The 24,109-nt window shown below is 31.5% G+C and overlaps 1 protein-coding gene across 1 annotated transcript in view; it reads right to left on the bottom strand.

The window, feature by feature from the left end:
* The window catches only part of LOC134712696 (leukocyte tyrosine kinase receptor-like), a 192,095-nt gene that overhangs the window by 123,192 nt on the left and 44,794 nt on the right, over window positions 1–24,109 (bottom strand). The window contains exons 3-7 of the mRNA XM_063574487.1: window positions 15,405–15,541; window positions 9,776–9,907; window positions 8,086–8,253; window positions 7,477–7,583; window positions 6,219–6,403 (exon numbers count right to left, since the gene is read on the bottom strand). Of these exons, the coding sequence (XP_063430557.1) occupies window positions 6,219–6,403; window positions 7,477–7,583; window positions 8,086–8,253; window positions 9,776–9,907; window positions 15,405–15,541 (729 nt within the window). The remainder of the gene's footprint in view (window positions 1–6,218; window positions 6,404–7,476; window positions 7,584–8,085; window positions 8,254–9,775; window positions 9,908–15,404; window positions 15,542–24,109) is intronic.

Genomic DNA, 24,109 nt, shown 5'->3' on the forward strand with positions numbered 1-24,109 from the left:
AAATTTTTAAGAGTTAATACTAACTTTCACTTTTTTGGATGTTCATGTACATTTTGTATGTATTTATTTTTCTCAACTACATGAATTTTTTGGTGTATTTTTAATGATATATATGAGTAGTCCAAATAATTATTACGTCTGGCAAGGCTTTTTAAATTTTATTCTGGGACACCTTCCTATGACCACAAGGCTATGTTAATTTTTTTCTGGGACGCCTTCTTAGGAAGCCTTCCTACGAACGTCTTAGGAAGGCGTCCCAGAAAAAAATAAAATAGCCTTGTCAGACTTCATTATTATTTGGACTAATACATGATATTGGATATTTTTATGCATTATTTAACCAGTTGAGTCTTTTACAGGATTGTTTGTTTAATGCTGTTTAAACATTACTGAAAAAAAAACCACCTTAAATTTGCTAATTATTTGGCATGAAAGTTTGATTTATTGAAAGGGACTCATAGTTTTCCATTTAATTTTAATAATTGTCTAATGGTTAAAACAATAGCTTCGTTGTTTACTTTTATACACAATAACATATTCACTTTGGTTTCGTTGTTTACCTAATATTCACTATGTACTTGGTAACAGTTATTAATTAATTGAATAGAAAATATTATAATAAATATTATTGGAAGCCGAATTGACGTCAAATAGGTGCCGATTTGACTAGATGCCAATTTAACCAGGTGCCGACTTGACTTGTACGTTTCAATTCCTCTGCGATCGTTTGCGGTATTTTCTTGAGAAAACCTATTTTCCATCATCAAAGAGAAGAAGAAACTGCTTGAAATGATTCCCGAACGCTTCGTGATTGTTAAAATAAGTTTAATTCACTCAAAAAACAATTTTAAAACTTGCGATGTTTAAACAGGAAGTTTCAAGAGCACGTGTAAAAGAAGAAATTAACCGGTGAGAGTGGAAATCCGTACATAACATATATCACTATAGTACGACTTTTAAAGCAAAACAGTTTCATCCTTTTGTAAAACAGTCTTTAATATACCTATCACATTAATGTTTGAAGGGTCTTAAGCTTATTCAAACCATATAAGTCGGTATGAAACACCAAAACGGAATGATAATAACCGATTACGTTTTGTAGTTTACAAAATTCTGGACTGGTTCCTGTCAAACTACAACACTTTGTTCGACTGTAGTGGAATACAAACAGAAACCAGTTAGTTTGTAAACTGGTTCCTGGCTGATTACTACACAATGCTCATGCATAATGATAACACAAGCACATTCCAGTTTGTATTGAAATTAGTAAATACGAAACCAAGCGCGGTAGGCAGAGAAATCAGGTCGGCAGTTATGGAACAATGACTGCGTCATTTTCCAAAAACAGACCAAAACACAAAAACTTAACTTTAACCACTGAACCATGAAAATGAGGTCAAGGTCAGATGACACCTGCCAGTTGGACGTGTACACCTTACAGTCCTTCCATACACCGAATATACTAGACCTATTGCTTATAGTATCTGAGATATGGACTTGACCACGAAAACTTAACCTTGTTCACTGATCCATGAAATGAGGTTGAGGTCAAGTGAAAACGGTCTGACAGGCATGAGGACCTTGCAAGGTACGCACATACCAAATATAGTTATCCAATTACTTATAATAAGAGAGAATTTAACATTACAAAAAATCTGAACTTTTTTTTCAAGTAGTCACTGAACCATGAAAATGAGTTCAAGGACATTGGACATGTGACTGACGGAAACTTCGTAACATGAGGCATCTATATACAAAGTATGAAGCATCCAGGTCTTAAACCTTCTAAAATATAAAGCTTTTAAGAAGTGAGCTAACACCGCCGCCCCCGCCGCTGTAGCCGCCGCCGGATCACCATCCCTATGTCGAGCTTTCTGCAACAAAAGTTGCAGGCTCGACAATAAAAATTATGTGAAATACACTATGCTGTTGAATATTAACCCCTAAGGAAATAAGATAACCATCATTTCTTAATACATAATTTACAAGCAGTGTAACGGGGGTAATCAAACATTGTTCTTTAAATTGATTTGGATAACCTCCATTACACTGCTATTAAATTGCCTCAATTGTCCTTTAACCAGAAAAACCCTTGTTTTTCCCCCTTTTTTTGGCCCTAATTACTAATTGGTTCCAGCCATTACCCTTCAAAGTCAATCCTAACCATATCTTTGTAGTATGGAAACTTTTGGTATAATTTCAGAGAGATTCATACTCTTTAACTCAAGTTATTGTCTGGAAACTACAAAAATATTTATTTGGGCCCCTAATTCCTACACAGTTTGGACCATAACCCCTCAAATCAATCCAAACCTTCCTTTTGTGGTTATAAACATTGTGTTAAAATTGATTTCTATTTACTTATACTAAAGTTATTATCCCGAAACCATCTGTCTTTGGACAACACTGACAACACAAACACAACGGCGACTAAAACAATGACAACAAAGTGATACCAATATATGACCAAAATACTTTTGATTTTTGCAGTCGTATAATTACTGATTAAAGTTTGCTAAAAAGCAGTTTACCGGTCATCTGAACAGGTAAATTTCAACTTTCAGACAACTAATTAAGCTTGATTGTAATAATGGCAGCAGTCCTTTTCCGACAATTACAGTTTGTCAGGGAATCATTTGCGCCAAATTTTGTTTTCCAAATATTCTGAAATTATTTGCACCAATTTATCTATACATATCTACAATAAACATAAATGATTAATATATATTTATTCTTATTTTTGGCTCAAAAATTATCATATGTTCGCAGCTACTTCACAATGAAGATGAGCATCTGAAGAGAAATGACTTAAAATACACTAAACAGTCCAAGTACAGAAGAAAACTTATTGCTTTCAATGCTGAATATTTAATACAAGATATGCCAAAAGAGAGAAAAAACAAAAGCTTTTATTGATTATGTTTTAGCCACATATGTTGATGACACAGTGCTTTGTTTCCACCATGGGTATGGGCTGAAACTATATACGGCAAGATGTACCAGTAATGGGACAGAAGCATTCCACATGAATAATTACTGTTTTATGTGTTTCATCCTTCAATATTTGTTATTGGGACAATAAATTGAAGTTACAAGCTACTACATACATTAAATTAGGAAATACCCATGCAGAAGCAGTAAGAAGAAGATATGTTTCAGAAAAGGAAACATTTGCCGTGTAAACTGCCTGTTCCAAGTCCAAATAAAGGAGGAGGAAATCAGTTTTCTTCTAATTGTCACAAAATCGTATGTTTTATTTTTGGAGCAAATGATACCATGTAATTTAAAAACAAGTGGCGCAAACGTAGCATTGGAGAAAAGAGTTTTGGCGCAAAAGGACTCATTTTTGGCATAAACAGATTTCTTCAATAATAATACGGTATTAAAGCCGGGTTTGTTTTGATGGTACTCATTGACCATGTGACTGTTATGACCAGAAATTTATGACTATTTAGGGCAATAGGTCAGGTCCAAAAGATGACATCAACTTATTTTTTTTCTAAATTAAGTTATAAATGGAAACCCCATATAAAATGTCCAGTTCAGGCTAGGTTCCACAAGTCAAACATAAAAATTACAGATCAAGTCCATAAAATACACGTTAAACATGGTCAAGTTCATACAATACACAGGTTTGGAAGCACTGATTATTCCTAATGCTTACATGCAGCTTGCAAAGCACTTATTAAAGGTGATAGTTAGTCTTATCTATTGTATGGAAACAAGATCAACTTATATAAATTATCTGTATCATATAAGTACTAATAAAATGTCAGCATGTTGGTTGTCTACCAAGATCCTACTAACTAGAATAATGATGTAAATTCAGCATGATTAATTGAATATATGGAAATAGTAAATTACTTACATAAAAAAGATCTCATTACTAATTAAAACATATTTACATGAATTATACAATGGACAGTGTGACAGCTCATTATATTTCACTGTATGGTGTGGAATATATTCTTCCAATTTTATATAAATAGATTATTTAGACACAGTACGTTTTGGAATGCTGTACATATGTTATGCAGGAGCCTTAACCTGTTAAGATTATTATCCAATCAGCAAAGGGGTTTCCCAGTCACTTCTGCATGTGCTTCTCATTTACTTATTGTTTTGCGAGATCATACTTATTAACCATTTGAGATTGCTCATTAATTTTGAATTAACCAATCAGCACTTGTTAGCAGGACCTTTGTTTTAAATGCACACACATAATTATTCATAAAGCAGCACTTGCTTGTAGCAGTCATTTTATATTTTTAGGGGAAATAATTTCTCCCCACCCACCACTCCCTAGTGGACTTTTATTGATATTTGCTATATTGATATGTATATTATAGATATTGTTGCATTGGTAGAATCTATGCATACTTTAATATTGGTTAATTAGTAGAGTAGTAATGTTTCAAAGAACTCACAGTTTTTATGTACTTCTTGTAAGGAGTACCTGCAGTGTTTCAACTTGATTTTGCTTCCTTTGTAAATATGTTTAGGCCATAATAAATAATAGGTTTGTTTGCCCAAATGCTACCTACCCAGAAAAAAGCTGCCTACTCAAATTCTTTTATTGTCCTGATTTGAAGAAGTTTTTTTTGAATCAAATAGACATGAAGACTAATAAACATATGATACTTCAATTTCTTTTTTTTTTTTTTTTTTTAAAAGAAAATGCCTACCCCTACCTACCCACTGTCTCAACCTTTGTGTAGGGTTTGGGCAAACCAAAATATTTTTAAGTGTGGCCTTATTGCTTATTGATATGCAAAGAAAATATTAAACTGTGTCAATTCTTCTCCACAACCTGTGTTTCTTCAGTTTGTACTTAATACAATAACCAGTTAGCTTATGTCTTGGTCAAGCTACTTAAATCTGATTAGTGTAAATCAAGGGCCTTTATAGTCTGCATTGTAACTCTTCAGCATTAGGTTTGGCCACCAAAGGGATAGCAACCTAGTTATTGGTACCACTAGCCTTATCATTCAACATCAAATAAGGGAGGATTTGTGGATTAATTTGTTATTTGAAGGTTTATGTGTACTGAACTTTCATCTGTAACTCCTAATGTGTTAAAATATTATTAGAATTGGTTAGAGAAAATTGAGGTATTGTTTGAAGCAATGGAGTACCTTTAACGAATAAACAAATGGATGTTTTATGGTTTAAGTACATATAGCCAGATTTTTTTTGAACATTTTAGCCAAAAGGTCCATTTTATTTCACATCTGGTTGCATACAATAAAGGGTAGGAAAAAAATATCCCTTGAATTTGACAGTTATAGGAAATTAACTCTTAATTTCATTGCAGTAAAAAATTCTAAGTCATAAATATATATCTTGGGTGTTTCAAAGCACCAATATTATTTATTTGGAGTTTCTATAGAATATTTGGGAATCTGGAGGTTACATGTTACTAAAGCTTGTACACAGGGGAAAAACGAGGTAACAATTTTACAGGTGACTTCCAGTGATGGTTATTTTCTTATAATTTTCCAATGAAATGTTGTTTGAAATTTATGTATCTATAGTATGGCACAGGATTGAACTTTACTCATGCTTAGTATTTTTTGTTTAAATCAAATATAAATTCTGCAAATTTTTTTGAAAAGTTCAAATTTAACAAAGACTAATAGGGGGAAATCAATGATGATAAAACCTGGTATAACACCTTCAATGAGGATATACACTGCCATCCTGCAGTTATTATAATTACCAGAGCCCTATCAATGGTTACAAAACAATTTCATAGGAACACTTTTTATTTTTACAAGAAAATAATTAGGTACCATTATTTCAAATTACAATCTATAAATTTATCTATTATTAGTATTAATCAATTTATTTTATCATTTATTTATTGATATATGCATTTTATATGTTTGTGCTTATCCTGAAAATGAATCAACAGATTACCTGTATACACATAAAAGATCATACAATGTTCTCTTTAATTTATTTGGTAAATTAGAATATGTTTTAGTCTATTGGATTATTCATAGCTATCAATCATTCCCTATTCCTATTCTTTATAAAAATTAAGATAACATTGTTGTTGTTTCAATATTTGAAATACAATAAAGTTATCTACTTAATGTGATTGAAGCCTAAATAAACCTAGTTTTCTTTTTAATCTAAATTATTAAAGCTTCAATTCAAAGAAAGGTAACTCAAAAATGTCAGTCTTTTTTTAAATATGAGATAGAGTTATCTACCTTTTTGTGATGTTTTTAATATCTACTGCTGCAAAATGCCATTTTTGTCCTTGATCTTTAAATTTGTCAAATAGTATAACACGATTCTTCTCATCACATGGCTGTAAATTGTCATTGTTCAATGGTACCAGTTTTAACACTAACTTGCTGACATATCCCCCATACATATAGTAATGGAAGCGTACCTGTAAAACAATTATTACAACTTGTCATATAAGAGTATGAACTGTGAATTTGTTTTAAACATTGTATTTTTAAAAGACATAGATTAGCAATAAAACTATTCAGTTTGTCTAAACAATATGCTGAACATATTTGCTGTTTACAGCTTATCTTTATCATTAATACTATTCAAGATAAAAACCAAAAATTGCAAAATTTCCTTAAAATTACTAATTTAGTGGCAGCAACCCAACAATGGGTTATTAGATTCATCTGTGAATTTCAGGGCTGATAGAACTTTACCTTAAAAACACTTTAACCCCATGTCAGATTAGCTCTAACTGCTTTGGTTTTTGAAATATAAGCTAAAAACTGCATTTTACCCCTATGTTCTATTTTTAGCCATGACGGCCATGACGGCCATGATTTTTGACGAAACAGAAAAAAAAACACAAACTTTATTCTAGACACCCTAAGGATCATTCAGCTTAAGTTTGGATGGAATTGTTTCAGAGGTTTCAGAGAAGAAGATTTTTGAAATAGTTTACACCAGACGGACGCCAAGTGATGGCTAAAGCTCACCTTTCAGAACGGTGAGCTAAAAATTCCATTAGCAATAGGTCAACTATATTTTGTTGTTTTCTAAGCTATGATGGACTTCTTTTGATGAAGTTAAAAGTCCTTGTATGCTTTTAAAGGTTATTTAGACCACTGTGGTACGTTGCACACTTTGTAAAAGACATGTGACATAGATGTAGATATCATTGAAATTGTCAATCTGACCCACACTTTTCTGAAGCTGGGCAGATGAAAATTATTCTATCATTACATTTTCTATAATTCTGACATATAAACAGAGGAATATATCTCAAATATTTCAAACTTATTTTTGCATGTTTGAAATACCCCATAAACAGTTCAATATGGTGAACCAACTCAACTCACAAAATTTAGTTTTATACGTTTTTTACAATCATGATTGTACGTAAGGGATAAGGTGATAAATTAACCTCTAGTTAACACCTATATATGGTAAAGATTAGCACATATGGGAGTATATTAACACATTTTCCCACTGGTAACCTCACAAGCTTACCTGACAATTTTGACCTGGTTTCTCATTAGGTGCATCAAATATGGGGCTCTCCAACACTGTGGTTTCTAGAAAGGTTCCACCTGATGAATGCATATACATATAATGGCCTACAAAAAAATATTATAACAATTTATTTTCATTATCAATTTAGTGATTCATCTTGTGATATACCGGTATATAGTTTCCTTCTTTTTTTCTTTTTTCTTTGTTTTTTGTTTTTATTGTTTTTTTAAGAGCAAGTGGGGGCACACCTAATATTTTTCAATTGAACAGAATCCCCTACAAACAGACAAGCAACATCTTTATGTTAGCATCTTAAAATGTAGAGTCTTCTGTGTAGAGGGGGGAAATGCCAATCCAAAATAAGTTATTTAAAAATTTGGTAAATAAAACATATGTCCATGAAGATTATATATGGATATCTTTATATGGATATCTATATATGGGTTTCTATACATGGATATCTGGGTAACTTTATATGGATATGTCTAATGCAGTTACATATAACAAAACACTCAGTGATTACAGAGAAAAGTAGGATCTAAATGGAAACATGACAAGACAGGTTAGTACACTATATAACACACATCATCAACACACACTATTTACCATTCCCTGTTGTGTGGTCCTCTGTTGGACCTGTATCTTGGGTGGGAGTTGAACCATTGTGCCACTTCCAGTCCAAATCATCTTTGATAAAATCTCCACTTTTTACATTATGCCAGCCACACCAATCAGGACTATCAAAGTTGCAATATGATTCTAATGGCAAAGAACCTGCAATGATCAGTAGCAACGATTGTGGTAGTAGTCATTTCATAGGCATTTTTTTTCTAATGTTGGATATGTTATGTATTCTTGCATGGCCAAATGTTACTATAAAACACATGAACTTTCTTTTAAAATAACATGCTCATTGTTGAAGGCAGTACGGTGACCTTTAATTGTTAATGTTTGTGTCATTTTGGTCTTTTGTGGATAGTTGTCTCATTGGCAATCATACCACATCTTCTTTTTTATATTTGGCATTTAAGGCCTATACTTAGTCTTCATCTTTTTTTTTAAATAATTTAAAATTAAATAAAATTAGGAATCTTGTTTCTATTACAAAAGCAGTTGTACCAAGCTGTTAAACAATTTTACTATTATTTTGTATTAACTATATATATATTCTAATCATTTAGTTTTACTCTGTAGTGTAGAGTTATCTTTCTTACCCTGATTGATTTGTTAACAGATGATCATGAAGTACTTTGTTTATGCATTCATTATGACAAAAGGTCTAAGTTTACTCATTTAATATTACTATTCCAAATGCCTTATTTTCTTAATAAAGCATGTGGAAAAAAATAGCTGCTCAAATTTCCCACTTTAGATAATAATTTCCACCTTTTTTTTAAGCATGTAATAACCTTTTTTAGTCTTGTTGCAAGATTTATTTTATTAGCTGTTATTGGCTTAGGCCGTTATTTTTCTCGTTTGAATTGTTTTACATTGTCATTTCAGGGTCTTATATAGCTGACTATGTGGTATGGGCTTTGCTCATCGTTGAAGGCTATTCAGTGACCTATAGTTGTTTATTTCTGTGTAATTTTGGTCTCTTGTGGAGAGTTGTCTCATTGGCAATCATACCACATCTTCTTTTTTTATTTAGCCTAGCTGTCAGTATCTGTGAGTAGTCTCAGATCTGTACATAGTGTGTTTTCATTGTTAGAATGTACAAATACCCAGCCACGACCACTCTGTGTTTTTGTTACATGTATTTCTATTTGTATCCATCTGATGAGTTAAGCCCTTTTCAACTTTTTTATAGTTTGTTCTTAAGTTGTACAGTTACACCCCTGCCTCAGGTTAGGGGGGAGGGCTTGGATCCAGCTTACATGTTGAATCTCACCAAATTCTGTATGTATGGCCTGTCAAAAATCAGGAGCCTATAATTCAGTGGTTGTCATTTGTTGATGTGTTACATATTTGCTTTTCTTTATTATTTTTTTACATAAGTTATGAGCCTTTAGTTTTCTCGTTTGAATTCTTTTACATTTGTCTTTTCCAGGGCCTTTTATAGCTGACTATGCTGTATTGGCTTTGCTCATTGTTTAAGGCCATATGGTGACCTATAATTTCTGTGTCATTTGGTCTCTTGTGAAAAGCCATCGTGTAAGCTGTTCTTTTTTATATTTATAAACATTTCCATTTTTTCTTCACCAGGTGAGCATTTCATTTAATAACATCTTGTCTATGATGTTGGCAGCATAAACTTATTAAAAAATTCAAAACCTAATATAACATTTCCCCTTACCACATGTAATGTTGCTCTCATCCTGTCCATTTAAGCAGTCTTGTCTAAAGTCACATATTTTATCAATAGAAATACATGAGTTGTCTCCACATGAAAACTGTTTCACTGAGCATGATTTTGTGTACTTCCCATCTGTAAAATATAACATTAAATTTATTTCAAAACTTATTTGGTTAAATCTGGTTATTCTTCAGTGTTCTAAATAGATCTATACCATATTCAGGAGTGGAAAATGTCAAAATATCGGTCGAGAGAAGGTAACATTTCCTAAGCCACTATGTGAAGGAAATTCTTCCAGACTGGTATTTTCACCAATTTTTAAGTGCAACATTTCAAATTTAATTCAAACACTCTTTGAGATGGAAGACTACAAAAACAGTCAGTTTATTTTTATGTTGTTTTGTAACACCACTGTCCCTGGTAAGGGGAGGGTTGGGATCCCTGTAAAATGTTTAATCACACCAAATTATCTATGAATGTGCCTATCCCAAGTCAGAGGCCTGTAATTTAGTGGTTGTCGTTTGTTAATGTGTTACATATTTGTTTTTTATTCTTTTTCTGTACATAAACTAGGCTTTTAGTTTTTGGAGAGTTGTCTGATTGTCTAATTTGCAATCATACCACATCTTCTTTTTTTATGTAACATAACATATTCAATCACACAATCTCAAGTGTCCCTCTCTGCCTTAAAGGGCAAAAAGAAATATGGCTTTATCATTTTTATTAAAAAAATCTGTAAAATATCCAAATTTCCAAACAATTGTTGAATGTTTTATGCCGAATTCAAAAATTCAAAAAAATCTATATTTTATGGTCCTTGGTATCGGGTTCAAATCTCAAACAATTCTATCAAAAGGCTAATAGACAGACACAAACTTTGGAAACAAAAAAAACATGGGTGCTATCCACTGCATGAATGATAGCAAGAGTAAAACCTTTCTTGCCTACCATGACTTTGAAACAGGAACAGTAGAGACAACCACCAGGTCAATATCTATAGGCTTAAAGTTAATAAGCTACACTAATGTATTCCAAAGGGGGACTGATGAAGAAAGGGTAAGGGTAAATCTATATGTCATAGTAGCGATGTGACTGTGGAGAAATGTTTTCCTGTTGTCCATACCACATATATGACCAAATATCAAACCAATACAAAAGCCAATCCTTATATACAAACTCTTAGCTGTATTACAACACTCGTCCATAATTTATCCTGATATTATTAACCAGTTAAAAAACTTTCATTAAAAGACTTCATGCATTTATTGACAGAAATATTTACTAAAGGACATAAAATAAAGGACCTCATGTAGTTGTTAACAGAAACCTTTACTAAGTGAGCTCATGCATTTGTTAACAGAAATATTTACTAAGGACCTCATGTATTTGTTAACAGAAAAGTGCATCTGACCAAGTTTTCATAATCCCTCTTACAATAATTATACATCTTTAGATTATTTGTCCTCACGCTTTCAAAGATAATTTTCCGTTATCTGATTTCAGCGATGTCAATTGCCACTTATCTGCCAAACCAAACAATGACACAAGACAATATCCAATAAATAGATTGGTGGAAATTGGAGACATAAACAGCAAATACTTGTCAACTTCATTTTATTTGCTATGACATTGTCACAATACTGCATCTTAATGTCAAATAACAAGATTAGATTAAGTCTTCCCAAACCAACCTCTTCTTCACTTCACAATTATGATTAGTTTCAATTACAAGCCTTTTAAACCTTGTAAGAAATATCAGAAAGAGTTCACATCCAGTCTTTCTCAGAGGCAATGGTTTAAAAATCAGAAAGATTTTGAAGTTTCAAGAATCATAAAATTTTATATATAAGTCCAAATGTTACAATTTCCTAAATTCATACTTCTTTCTGTGTCAGATCTATAAATATAGATTCTTACATTGATACCAGTGGATTATCGGATTTATCCAATCGAGATAGTTAAATTATCAATTTTTTAAAGTCCAAGCTATTCAAACTATCGAGATTGGATAAATCCGATAATTCAAGAGTAACTATGTAAGAATCTGTTTCTCTAATGATTAAAAAATACATTTTCTTTTTTTGTTAACCGAAAATCCCCTTGGAGGGCCTTTCACATTGCAGAAGTTGTCAATTTCATTAACACCTGTTAGCATATTTTGATTCATCCAGTTGGCTAAAAAGGTCATGACCCTTAAAATCATCCAATGATCTTTTGAGATCACGAGCAACCACACCTTGATTAAATTTATTTATAAAATGGGTTCGGAAAGGGATAAATTTCCATAGAATTAGAGAAATATCTTTTTTAGCATTGGAACACACTGTTATTACCAGTATAAACCTCTCAGGTTTTTAACATTTAAGACTAGCCTATTAACGACCATGTTTTCCAAATATGGTATTTTAGCCTAATATCAACAAATTGGTCCACCAAAACTCTGCACAATAGTATATGTCCTTGTGTAAAATGTTTGGTCAAATATATAATGAACAAAACAGATAATTTATTGTGTATACCTTTTTTTTGGAACACTCAAGCTGCATGTTTTATAAAATTCATTTTATAAAATAATTTTAAATCATTTTCAATTCTAGAGGCCAAGGTGACCATATAGCTCATCTGGTCACTTTGCATAAAAAAAGTTTTTATAAAAATGAAACTTTTTGGAACAATTGGAAAAAGAGAGGTCCACCTGGAAAGGGATTAAGATAAGTTGTAATAACTTATTTCTCATTCCATTATAAATAAATATGTTTGAACTAAAATGATTAAAGTATGTTAAAGCCAATTTCTGTATGAACTTTTCTAATAATAGTCTTGCTGCTCCTGCCGAGTTAATCTTGATGTCTCCTACACCATTAGGAACGTGCAGTAAAGACAGCACCTATCAATTACCACGGAATGTAAAGAATTCTCAGTAGAGTTATTCCATAAATCATCCACGCTGCTACTGACAGGAACAACACAAAATTATCTATAATTGCCATAAATGTCTATAATTTCTTCTAATCAAACACTGGATTTAACATTGTTTTCAGTCATACAACAGGAAATTCTATCTCCAAAAAAATTAAACACATCAACGTTTAAATTTAGTAAAACATTTAGTAAATTAAAATCATTTTTAAATGTTGTACTGACATGCAAGAGGCCAAAATTTTTACGACATTACATAAATTATAATTCATGCCATATTTAAAGTCTTACTTTTTATGGTTATAAACAAGATATTAATCAGAAACTTATATCTTATTTCAGTTTCAGAAACTAAATGCAATAAATGTTTAGGCTGACACAACTCATCAGAACTATATCAGAAGTAACTTTGGCTTCCTCATTTGTATATAAAGCAGAATGAATACCTTGGATACATATTTAGAGAAGAAAATGTAATTACGACAAACACATGTCTCTCGGTGAAAGTCAAATCTGTTCTGTATTTGATGTTAGAATAAATAATTCAGTAGTTGTCCTTAGTTACTATTATCATATTTGTTTTTCATTTATTATTCGTCATAAATCAGGCTTCAGATTTTCATGTTTGAATGATTTCACATTTTGTCATGTCAGGCAGGGCCTTCTATTACTGACTAAACTGAATTGGTTTGTTAATTTGAGACGACTGTACAGTGACCTATAATTGCTTACATCTGCCACATTTGGTCTTCAAGGCAATTATACAACATCTCTTTGTTTTCATATTTGGTCTTCAAGGCAATCATACTACATCTCTTTAGTTTTATATTTAGTCCTATTGGCAATCATACTACACCTCTTTAGTTTTATATTTAGTCCTATTGGCAATCATACTACACCTCTTTAGTTTTATATTTAGTCCTATTGGCAATCATACTACATCTCTTTAGTTTTATATTTAGTCCTATTGGCAACCATACTACATCTCTTTAGTTTTATATTTAGTCCTATTGGCAATCATACTACACCTCTTTAGTTTTATATTTAGTCCTATTGGCAATCATACAACATCTCTTTAGTTTTATATTTAGTCCTGTTGGCAATCATACTACACCTCTTTAGTTTTATATTTAGTCCTATTGGCAATCATACAACATCTCTTTAGTTTTATATTAAGTCCTATTGACAATCATACTACACCTCTTTAGTTTTATATTTAGTCCTATTGGCAATCATACTACATCTCTTTAGTTTTATATTTAGTCCTATTGACAATCATACTACACCTCTTTAGTTTTATATTTAGTCCTATTGGCAATCATACAACATCTCTTTAGTTTTATATTTAGTCCTATTGACAATCATACTACATCTCTTTAGTTTTATACTTAGTCCTATTGGCAATCATACTACATCTCTTTAGTTTTATATTTAGTCCTATTGGCAATCATACTACACCTCTTTAGTTTTATATTTAGTCCTATTGGCAATCATACTACACCTCTTTAGTTTTATATTTAGTCCTATTGGCAATCATACTACATCTCTTTAGTTTTATATTTAGTCCTATTGGCAATCATACAACATCTCTTTAGTTTTATATTAAGTCCTATTGACAATCATACTACACCTCTTTAGTTTTATATTTAGTCCTATTGGCAATCATACTACATCTCTTTAGTTTTATATTTAGTCCTATTGGCAATCATACTACACCTCTTTAGTTTTATATTTAGTCCTATTGACAATCATACTACACCTCTTTAGTTTTATATTTAGTCCTATTGGCAATCATACAACATCTCTTTAGTTTTATATTTAGTCCTATTGGCAATCATACTACATCTCTTTAGTTTTATATTTAGTCCTATTGGCAATCATACTACACCTCTTTAGTTTTATATTTAGTCCTATTGGCAATCATACTACATCTCTTTAGTTTTATATTAAGTCCTATTGACAATCATACTACACCTCTTTAGTTTTATATTTAGTCCTATTGGCAATCATACAACATCTCTTTAGTTTTATATTTAGTCCTATTGGCAATCATACTACATCTCCTTATTTTTTATATTAATGTTTATTATCTCTGATACTTGAAGCTGCAGATCATCTAAATTTCCACAAGAAAGTCAATATCCTGTTGAAAATAAGTTCTTGTTTACTCACTTACTGACTGCAGCTTGTGGGCATACACATGCAGTAACTAGTGTCAAGACAATATTCTCTCAAGTGGTTTCATTTCTATTTGTCAGTTACCAATTTTCATGGATTTCATGAGTATATATATGTAAATCACATTTCAATGAAGTAATAATATTCAAAAGAGATCTTTTATGGGAACTTTTGCAAAAGCAAGAAATTATATATCCATATAATTCAATTTTGGATGTAACGCTTCTTCTGTTTGCCCACATTGTTTAGTTAATCAGCTCATAGACATAATTTAGTCATGTGACCGTGACATCATCAAAAGTTTTTTCATGGTTTACTCTGGGTAAAATTGGAATTTAGAAATAAATTCAAAATAACATAAAAAAAATGGTTGTGCACACTTTCAAATAACGCTGGTTATTTAAGGTTCACCACATTTTTAATGCTATTTTTCATAGACAGAAAAAATATTAGTCATTCCTTAAATAGATACAATTATCCATATAAATCCATAAAAATTATCTACACAGTAGTTTAATTAAAGTAAGGTTACCTTTGGATAGCTGTAATAGATCTATGTTATCCAAACCAATGTATGATATATTATTGTTAACACATGCATGGAGAACCAACTGGAAAATCTCATAAGCTGGTTCAAAATACTCCTCAACTTGACTCCAGTATACTGATCTGAAAGAAGGAAAAAAATAATTATGAATAAAATGAGATTTTGATACCTGTCAATGTGACATCAACCTAACAAACAAATAAGATAAATATGAAGAATTTAGCAGTCCAGACACAGCTTCAACAATAATTAGAGGCTCTAAAGAGGTTAATTGTATTGATTCACTCATCTGCATATTACACAAAAGTCTTTTTTTTTTAATAATCTGTAAATCATGAAAGGCAAAACTTTGTTTTAAAAAATAATCATGAAAGACAAAAGTCTTGTTGGTTTTTTTTAAATAATCATGAAAGGCAAAAACTCTATAAAGAGTTTTCTGACATTTCTTTCATCTTGACATATTTGTAGATAATCTTGCTGATAATTTTTTGCTATTTGACATTTTTGTCTATCTATTTATTATAACAATTTTCAAAATAATAGGCAAAAAGGAAAAATAAAAAGGAAAGATTGTCATTTAAGATTCACAGCATCACTAACATAAGGAGTTGTCTTGATTTCAGTCTTGTTGACTTATTTGTAGATCCCGTCTTTCTTAACATTTTTCCTTATGAAAATTACATGGCATCTATTTTAGTTTTAAAACTAGAGGTTCCAAGGAGACTGTCACTAACCTGATATTTTTATTTACAATAAATGATTCGTGAAATAATGTAACTGTACTTTTGCTTTTGTTTTAGAGATAATAAGTTGAAAACTGCATTTTCCCCTTATGTTCTTTTCTAAGCCATGTCTGCCATGTTTGTTGGCAGGCAGGACATACCCGTAGCCAGGGGGGGTTCGGACGAACCCCCCATTGAAAACAAATAAGCACTGTTTAAGTCAATGTTCTGTTCGAATTGTGACTGTTAAAGTCGAGTTTGTAAGTCCAACGAACCCCCCTTTGGAAATTCCTGGCTACGGGCCTGCAGGGTCAATGGACACATTTTTTAAACAAGACACCCTTAATACTGATTGTGGTCAAGTTTGGTGAAATTTGTCTCAGGAGAAGACATTCCATAGAATCCTTTAATATCAAATATTTTCAATAAAAATTTGATGGTTCATTTTACCAAGCACACTACATGTCATTCAAAAATAAAACCATACAGACCATAAAAGCAATTATATTCTTGTTCTCCACTCCCAGAGAATACTCTCTCTAAACAGGACAGATTTATTGCTGTTAGCTGTCATCAATTAATGTACAGTGGAAATTTAGTCACTTTTAAAATAGAATCAATTTCCATTACTGATTAAATTTCTAAATGACAATTAAAAACCAATTGTTCAAAGAACAATTGAAGGTCTTTCAACCAATAAGGATCTATTTTGATATGAAAATATTAAGATTCAGTTGAAAATGTCAGTTGCTATGGCTTTATGATATAAAAATATGAATTTCGAGCAAAGGTCAAAATCTAGAACGTCCAATTAACCTATGACCTTGACCTCAATTTCAAGGTCATAAACCAAGGATCCCAAATCAAAAGACCCTAGGTCTGTATTATGTATGGTTCATGAGTAATATCACTTAACGCATAATTCTAAATATATGATGGGCAAAAACTCCCATTTATTGTCTACGCACCCTTCCAATCAAAATTCATAAGTTATGACATGTCGCAACCAGCAATTTAGTAAAAAAAATTGTCGAAATCTAATAAAGTTAATGAAAATAAGAGAAAATAAGCCAAAATCAAAATTGAGAATATGACCTTGACCTTTGACCTTGACCTTATTTTCATTTTTTTGGACCAAGGACCTCAAATCTAAAGACCCTAGGCCTATATCACTGATGGTTTACCAGTAAGAAACGCATATCACTTATATCAAATGCATAAGGGGAAATAACTCTCATATGGAGTCTCCGCATAGCTTCGGTCCAAATGAATATTCTAATCCTGAAGACGTAACGAGCAATTTGGTAAAATAAATTTGTCGTAATCTTTTACGGTTGCGAAGGAGTAGTGGCCACAAGAATAACAGTGTTTGGGGAGATAACTCTTACAACATAAAGTATTTTGTTACGCAGTTGTAAATTTTGAAAGCGTATAAACTATACGACATCATATTCCAAATATCTAAGCGACATCTTTTGAAACATCAATACTACGCAAGAAAAAAATTTAGGCGGAAGAAAAAAAAAAAAAAAAAAAATAATAATCAGAACAAATTCAATAGGTCTTTCCACGGAAAAGTGGAAAGACCTAATTATGGTTTTATTTCAGTTTTACTTCTATTTTGAATGTCCTTTTAGGAGTTAAGTAGTTAAGCAATTAAAAGTAATATAAAGAAACTTAAAGTGCATAAATGCAGAATTCTACATGTTCATTTGATTTTATTTTCTGTTCTTGTTTCTTTATTCTGTGCTCATGTTTCTGTGAATCTATGCTTTCACATTAGACGCTGAATTTACCTTTTCCTGTGTTTATATGGAATTATGAATTTCACTCTCAACAGTTTAATGATAATCCAGAAAATAATGCAAGACTAGGTGCTTCAACGAAATTAAACTTCTTGTCTGGTATTTTATGGAATGTAACACTCTTCCAACTTATTTATTGCCAATTTAGCCAACTACACTTTTAAAGCTATAATTAATCAGATTGAACTTGTTGGATATATTTTTTTAATTTTAATTTGAATTAAAATTTTGCTATCTTCAGCCGTATCTTTATAAAAAAAAAAAGAAGATGTTACAGGTATAATTGCCAATAAGACAACTCTCCACAAGAGACCAAAATGACAGAAATTAACAACTATAGGTCACTATACGCCACCTTTAACTTTACTTGAATAAAATCATATAACTTCAAGTTTTAGACTATCATTACATCTGTGGCGGATCCAGGGGTTGAAACATCCCCACCTTTTTTGGACAATCAATGAATTTGAATGGGAACATATGGTTGGAACACCCACCACCCCCTTTTATCATGAGTTACCAAGGAACCCCCTCTTTTGAAAATGGCTGGAACATTTGATTCCTAATAGGATAAAATTGGAAGAGTAGAACTTTATATTAGTATATCCATAGATGTAATACCTCTATGGTATATCCCATCAGAGGGTAAGTGTGCATCCAAGAGTGATTGTCGTAAAGATCAAAATAACAAGAGTGAAATTAGTTGTATAATTAGTATATAAAAGTAATTAATCAACTGCATCATTTTTTTAAACACCAGTGACATATAATAGAAACTTTTCTATCCACAAACATGAAATTTTACACCATAAAATAAAACACACTAAACAGTAACAGTTTTCAACTAGACACCCTTAATTTGGAATCTCTCACACATGATTAAGACTCTACCAATGCAATGAGTCCATAATCTACTCCTTATTCCAAATAACAAACATTATGTAGCAATGTACACATTTAGGATTTAGGTTTTCCAGTTTTGGCTTAGAGGGATTTTTCAAATACTAAAGTTATGATGCATTAAAATTCATTTTCAGAAGGTGCTGATGACTAATTCATCCTTCCAAATGGATTTATGGGAATTTAAAGATTATCTTGACATCTTTCATGCCTTTGTTTGACAGTCCATATTTTCATATTTTTCATATTCATACCAGCCTATCCTTCCAACATTATTTTAATATTTCGTTACAAACATTTTTTTTCACACAAACTTCTTATTGCAATTTTATGAAAAAAATTGAGATGAAAGACGCCTGATTTCTATTTTATCTCTCGGAAGACATGACATGTAAAAAGTTTTAGAAAAGGCATCACTCCAATTGGGGATTGGAATTTTACTTTTAGAAATATGTGGTATCTTATTCACTCACTCACTGAAGCACCCCTTTTGACAATATTTCATAGCAAATAAATGCAGATTGTTGCCATGGATACACCAAAAAGAATTTAAATATAACCCTTGTCACTACTGGACATCATATTTTGATTTTGTTTTGTTAACTTGTAGCTAATGCCGTTTTTAAAGTTCTTAGTTTGACCTAGTCTTTAATGAATTTTGACAACATTCAAAACTTGTGGCAATTATGCTGCCATTTCACAACAATCCTTTTGCTAATAGTTGTTTCAACTAGAAAACCTAATTAGGACATGTGGGGTACTGGTGTGGGGATTCTGAAAATGAAGCAGTAACTCAGCCACACAAACTAGACATTCATAACTGTCAAAGGCAAAATAATTTTTAAAGAGATTAATTATTATCAAGTAATTATAGGGAAAAAACTTTCTTCCCTTTCAGATTAATATTTGAAATTTTCCCTTCAGATTAATATTTGAATTTTTCCCTTCAGATGAATCACTAAAGTCTTACAAAAATATTCCTTCCATTCTTTACCCTTATTTGAAGCTTCCTGTACGGAAAGATCTTCAGAGTTATGGGAAAATAATCAAGCGTTACAATTAAGTATTATTTGTCAGAGATAATTTTGCTGTCCATTTGTATGACATTCATCTTGTTCGACTCTGATTTACCAATGGGAGACAATCCAATTGATCTTACAACCTTATTAACAAATAATACAGTCAGAGGCACTTAACCACAAAAACAAATTGCAACTACAAATAATACAGTCAGAGGCACTTAACCACAAAAACAAATTGCAACTACAAGGTTTAAATTGATGTTTAAAACTCATCAACTTTAATGGAGTTCTTCATCCATAAACTTTTCATAAATCATTACTTGAACTTTCACAGGTTTCTTATTTACACTTATTTACCCACAAGAATTTGAGACAACTTGATATTAAATTTAAAAGAGTCTTCAAAACAAGTAATAAAATTATTATTCAATCTTACAGGAAAAAAAACAATAACATAACATTGAGAATTGAAATGGGTGCTTTGAATCAGTCCTGTTAAAAAACTGGAAAATTGAAAATTAATTCAAGTTATATTTCAAGTAGAAATTTTAGATATTAATTTGTCAAGTTGAAAATATTTTGATAATAACAAGTAAACTTTATTTCACCATAACCAACAAAAAACAAATCGTGACTATTACTTATTAATAGCTCTAAGATTATATGGTAATTAAAGGTACGTGCACTACAAGAACTTTGATGATGGAACTCTTTGTCTACTAAGTATTCATTTAAAATATACATTTATAATGAAGTCTTACATCAAAATGTTTGTTTTACATCATTCAACATAAATAAAACTTTCATACAAATTTAAAACACTGACAAAATTTAAAAAGAATGAGTCAGGGGTCAAAAACTTTTTATTTTAGTGATTTTCAATAAGTTAAATGTTCTCAGTGGCCACGAGTCTAATGCTCTACTCTTCAATGAAATGTTCAAAATTGCTTAAATAATAAAAGGCATGAGAATTGCTTAAAAGAGCTAATATTGCTGAATATATTTTCTCCAAAATTAATCATTTCAAAGACATTATATCTGTTTTTCCTGTAAATGTTAGTGAGGCATTATTGAAAATGTTTCCTAACTTGGTACGTAATTATAAAAACATCTGACTACTTATTACTAAGAAAATGACCTTTTGCTCGTTGAATACAGTTGATTTCAGGATGTGACCTTTTCCTACATATGATTCCAATCAGCCATATTGTCATCTTTCAACAGAAATCATAAAATTAGATCAATTAACTTTCGTTTCTTATTAGAATTGTTGATGCAAATTTAATTGTAACAGTCTTCAAATCGTGATCACGTTTGGCAGATTTGTGGGAAGAATCTAATATTGATCATCCTTTGAATGAGGATTTGTGCAATCACCCAAAATTAATTATGCCATTAGCATGTTATGCTGGGAACTATTAAATTCTCAATTGCACCTGAATGGTTTCCTTAAAATAAGGACAGATAAATTAACAATCGTAACACTGTTAAGTGGATTAAACTAGAGACTCTAAAGAGCATATGTCCCTCACTTTGGTCAATATGAATATTAAACAAAGGACCAATATATGTCCACTGTCTATGGTTGGTGTAAACAAGCTACAACGATGGAAGTTTTTAACAACCTCAACTGGCTATACAGCTAGTCATTTTTGGGCCCTTTACGGTTTACCATTCAGTGGCTCCATGTTGAAGACCTTACTTTGAACTATAATGATTTTTCTTTTACAAATTATGACTTGGACCAAGAGTTGTCTCATTGGCACTCATACCACATCTTTATATATATATAAAGATGATTACTATATTTGAACATGATACCTCAATGTTCAAGTAGGCGATCATCTTTAAAATCAACAGTGTATATATCCAGAGGTTGTAGTTGTACTATTCTCCTACATTGTATCATTTAGTCATTTACATAGAAAGTGTTATCCTTAATATCAACGAAAAACCCCTGTGTTTACAGTTAAAGTGAAGTGTGATAGTATAGGGACTCATACTGTCAAACAGTAATTAGTTATCATTTGATGACAGGAAAAATAAAGATTTTAAATCCATAACTATAAATCATCTTCTCAAAGTGTTAATGCATCTGAGATAATGACACTAATCCAGGTTTATCAATACTAACTTGTTTTAAAACAAGAGAAAAGAGAAAATAATTATTACTAATTATGTAAATTAGATGTAGTTTTCTCATATCTTGGTGGTGTCAGCAATTAGCATCTTATACAATTTATGGTTTTATGAATGGCTGTTGAAAAAGATTAACACTCAGATATTAAAATGCACCTGAATCAATTTTCTCTAGACCATTACACTGCATAAAAATAGAAAGTATGACTTTAACCTTCCCTTGATGACCACTTTAAAGTTATACTAATCACGAACTAAAACTTAAATCACTTTTTTATTCTCTAATCAGTTAGATAATAACTGAATCAGCTAAAAAACAGTTGTGTAAGTTCCACCTGATAGACTACAGAAAGACATGAAATGCCAACCTAATAAAGAATACTTTTAATGATGATCAGATCTTTTATACATTGTTTTACAAAGAAGCAAATTCTAAGACATAACATAATATTAATGAGATCTTTTTCTGAAATACAGTTGAATACAGTTCACTCTATTTAAGGCATGACTGTGATTTTTCTTCTGTCTATGAAGAAATAACATAAAACTCGATGTGTCTAAGCGACACGATTGGCCCCTTTCAAAAGTTGAACAATCTGCAATATCAATAACACATGTGGACACATTCCCCATGTTTGGTGTGACTGAGAGATAAGATTACACCACTTGTTCATGCTTGGTGTGACTGAGGGATTAGTTCACACAATTTGTCCATGTTTGGTGTGACTGAGAGATAAGAATAAGATAACACCATTTGTCCATGCTTGGTGTGACCAATGAGGTTATATTAGAAGGAGAAAGGACGAAAGACGATAATTACACATAAAATGTTACCGACTTTTCTGTAAGTGGGTGTTAATTAGTTGAGATCTACTCTGTCACAGAGGGAGATTTTGTCCTAATAACATACCCGAGAAAGAACGGAAAACCCGAGGTGTCATAAACTGGCCGGATATACAATTATTGAAATGTTAATCAGATTGTTTGTGATATTTTTTATTAAAGTAATTAAAAATTAAAATTTTATGTTAAAAGTAAACTTATAAACCAATAGAAATAAAAGGAATATCCGTCTCATTGCCTTCAACAGTCAAAACAGAAAGTCACTTTAACGTTGTTCCCGATAAATTTCTCTATGTTTCATATGCAAATATTCCTTCCGGTCGTTACCGGTCACCGTAACTAAAGTTCTTTGCATATTCGTATATTTTCTATGATTATTACCTGTCAATTCTCATAAGCAGAAATTGACAGGCGAAGCGAAAATCTTTGTTTAAAGCAATGTAGTGTTGAATATAAATCGCTCGCTAACTTTCCTTTAAACCCTCATATCTTGGTCATTTCTTTATCTTTTTTCACCATAGACAGACGATTGATTTTGAAATTGCACGTCCGATCTTTTTACATATAATAAACACCTATACACTGCATCATTACCGAAAATACACCTGAACTGTAATGACCAGTCACTGATAACAATCCCGTGACATATTCCATTTATCTAATAGCCCGGTACATCAGAGGGCCATGTCAAGTGGGTGATAAACATGTCGGTTTCTTTATAATTTTATCATTTTTCTCTGATCGAACTGCTATCCTGGGGATGCTAATTTTTTATCAAGCAGAGTGTTCACTCTCCTTCTAATATAACCTCCTTGGTGTGACTGAGAGATTAGTTTACACAATTTGTCCATGTTTGGTGTGACTGAGAGATAAGAATAAGATAACACCATTTGTCAAAGTTTGGTGTGACTGAGAGATAAGAATAAGATAACACCATTTGTCCATGTTTGGTGTAACTGAGAGATAAGAATAAGATAACACCATTTGTCAAAGTTTGGTGTGACTGAGAGATAAGAATGAGATAACACCATTTGTCCATGCTTGGTGTGACTGAGAGATTAGTTTACACAATTTGTCCATGTTTGGTGTGACTGAGCGATAAGAATAAGATAACACCATTTGTCCATGCTTGGTGTGACTGAGAGATTAGTTTACACAATTTGTCCATGTTTGGTGTGACAAAGAGATAAGATAACACCATTTGTCCATGCTTGGTGTGACTGAAAGATGAGTTTATACTATTTGTCCATGTTTGGTGT

The sequence above is a fragment of the Mytilus trossulus genome, chromosome 3 (assembly GCF_036588685.1).
Source record: "Mytilus trossulus isolate FHL-02 chromosome 3, PNRI_Mtr1.1.1.hap1, whole genome shotgun sequence".
In the NCBI taxonomy this organism is placed as follows: domain Eukaryota; kingdom Metazoa; phylum Mollusca; class Bivalvia; order Mytilida; family Mytilidae; genus Mytilus; species Mytilus trossulus.